This window comes from Lycium barbarum, chromosome 11, assembly GCF_019175385.1.
Source record: "Lycium barbarum isolate Lr01 chromosome 11, ASM1917538v2, whole genome shotgun sequence".
Taxonomy (NCBI): Eukaryota; Viridiplantae; Streptophyta; class Magnoliopsida; order Solanales; family Solanaceae; genus Lycium; species Lycium barbarum.
Genome location: NC_083347.1, coordinates 18703952 through 18706387, shown reverse-complemented (window position 1 = coordinate 18706387; position 2436 = coordinate 18703952). Strand labels below are relative to the sequence as shown.

Sequence of the window (2436 nt, the reverse complement as noted above, 5' to 3'; positions counted from 1 at the left end):
AATTTTGTGCTCAGTCGTCAAACTATATGTATCAGATAAATTAAGACGGAATGAGTATGTAACAACTCACAAATTGCTAGCGGATGTAAGAGCATACCTCTATAATACGCTAAATATATCTACTGCTACATAAATAGAAAAATAAGACATATAAATAGTACTAGTAGATAACATAGTTTTACCTATAATATAATAGGTGTTGTCTCAACATCCTTCCCTACTAACAGACCCCTTAAAAACATAAACGAAATCCCCATTTTCAACACCATGCCAACGAAGACTACAACCATCCCTCATAATCCTTTGTTTGTGAATGAAAATATATTCATCCATAGGCAGAATTTTTCGATCCAGTAATAGTTGTCTCAAATCATTAACAGTTCCCAAGTCACTCATTTCCACTGGAATTTTTGCTGAATTAAGCAAACTAGACGAAGTTTGCACTACTAGGCTTAGTCCTCTTGAAGGCGGATCAGTAACCATACGTGACATAGTCTTTAAAAACACAATAATTTCTGAAAATTCCTGAACCCCATACTCGATTAAACTCCGATATTCATCGTTTAATTCATTTCCAGAGAAGCAAAGAGACATTCTCTTTATCGGGGCTCCATCAATTATGTGAATTTTTTCTTTTAGGCTTCGGACAGTTTCGGTACTGTCGATGTCTATGTTTAATTTTCTTGATGACATTTTGACAATAATTTGGAATTTTGAAGAAATATTTTGCTGTAAGGATGTTTCTCCAATAGTAGTATTATTTTGGATGGTTAGTTGGATTTTTGTACCTTGAGTAATTATTGAATAATCTTGCATGTCGAGTCCATCCAATAAGTCGAACCCTAATATTGAGAGAGTTTGTGAAGCCACTGGTACTCCTAGGAGGTTTTGTATTTTTTGTTTTGTTTCGAGAATTGACTCTTGAGGTCTTACTTCCATGGAAAATTCATAACCATCCATAACAATGGTGATGTTCATTATACCAAAGCTGATTGTTAAGTGTGAAGTAATTGGACTAGAAAAAGATAAGTGGGGGAAAAAAAAAACAGAGAATTCAAACTATGAAATAATGAAAGTGTGCATGTCAGTGATTCGTGAAGAAATTGGATGATATATAAAATGAAATATCACGTAGGAAGAATGATAATTATTATTTGCATTGAATAATGTATTAGTTATTGAGATGAAAGCATGCATCAACATAAACATGCAAAATTTACCTACACGGTAGGTGAATGTACCCTTACATATTTCCTGACTTGTCAAATTGCAACAAGTCATGTTAGAAGATGGTTTTGACCACTATTTAGAGAAATATCCAAAGGTAATTTGTCATTAATTGGTTGGGCCGGTGAGGCAGAAAATGAGACATCACCTATTATGTTAAATAATGGAAGAAAATTATAAGAAAACACCACTATTTAATTTGTATCCAATTTTTAAATTCTTGCATATTTATCATTTCGGAACAATTTCAGATAAAAATGTCTGAAGATACACATAATTGAAGTTCAAACATCTTCGGATAGAAATGGCTAAACTTTAGTCAGTGCATAAAATTCAGCCATTTGAAACTTTCTTCCGAAATGGGTGGACTAACATTTTTTTACCTACTGTGAATATGACTTAAATGACGATGATGTCAAAATCTTCTTTTTGGCCAATGAAATTAGAACACTAAATGTCACGATCCGTTTCTCGTCCCCCTTACTCAAACAAATGGACTCAGTTGATTGAACTGACTTTCAACTTCAAGTGGGTCATTGGCGCTTCTGTCCCTATTTTATGTTGGTCTTTAACTTTTATCCCTCATAACGGACAATTTTTTTTCGGGCATGAGTTTATAGCTTCGCATCTTAATATTCACAAGTAATGCTTGTTGTCTTTGAAGAACTTATGGCCGCTAGACATAAGTTTGATTTGAAAGGAAAAAATTAAAAACCAGCCAATTTGATGGATAAAGATTAAAGACCAGTGCATTTGAAGGGTTATTTGTACAATTTCTTCCTTTCAAGTCCCACTTAATTAGAAGGGAAGAAAAGCCTCAAAACTCTTGCAAAGGATTGAATGAAACTTTGGGGGATTCTGTTTACTAGGGAAAAGAATAAAGGGAAACAAGTAAAATGAAAAAGTTGAGAAATATTTCTGCAAATTGAAAACATGACTGTATTAAGCAAAGGCTATGCACTAAGAGTCCACAACTTAAATGGCCCAAAAAGTGGCTGTAGGGACCAAAATAACGCAATAAAAAAAAAGTTACCAAAATAACTTTTGCGCACTAAATTAGTGCGCAATAAGACTGAACTGCAAATTTACAGTTAAGTCCTATTGCACACTAAATTAGTGGGCAGTAGGGGTTATATTTTTTTTGCACAATTTTAAAGTTCTCAAATTCACGTTTTTTTCATACTTTGACAAAAAATTAGTCATGTTTCA

General features: G+C 33.3%; 1 protein-coding gene across 1 annotated transcript; it reads right to left on the bottom strand.

Annotated features, from left to right (window-relative positions):
• Positions 1 to 204: 204 nt before the first annotated feature.
• LOC132619510 (uncharacterized) lies at positions 205 to 942 on the bottom strand. Its single transcript, XM_060334397.1, has one exon. The coding sequence runs from the start codon at positions 937 to 939 to the stop codon at positions 205 to 207; it is 735 nt and encodes a 244-aa protein (XP_060190380.1). The 5' UTR covers positions 940 to 942.
• Between the last annotated feature and the right edge of the window lie 1494 nt (positions 943 to 2436).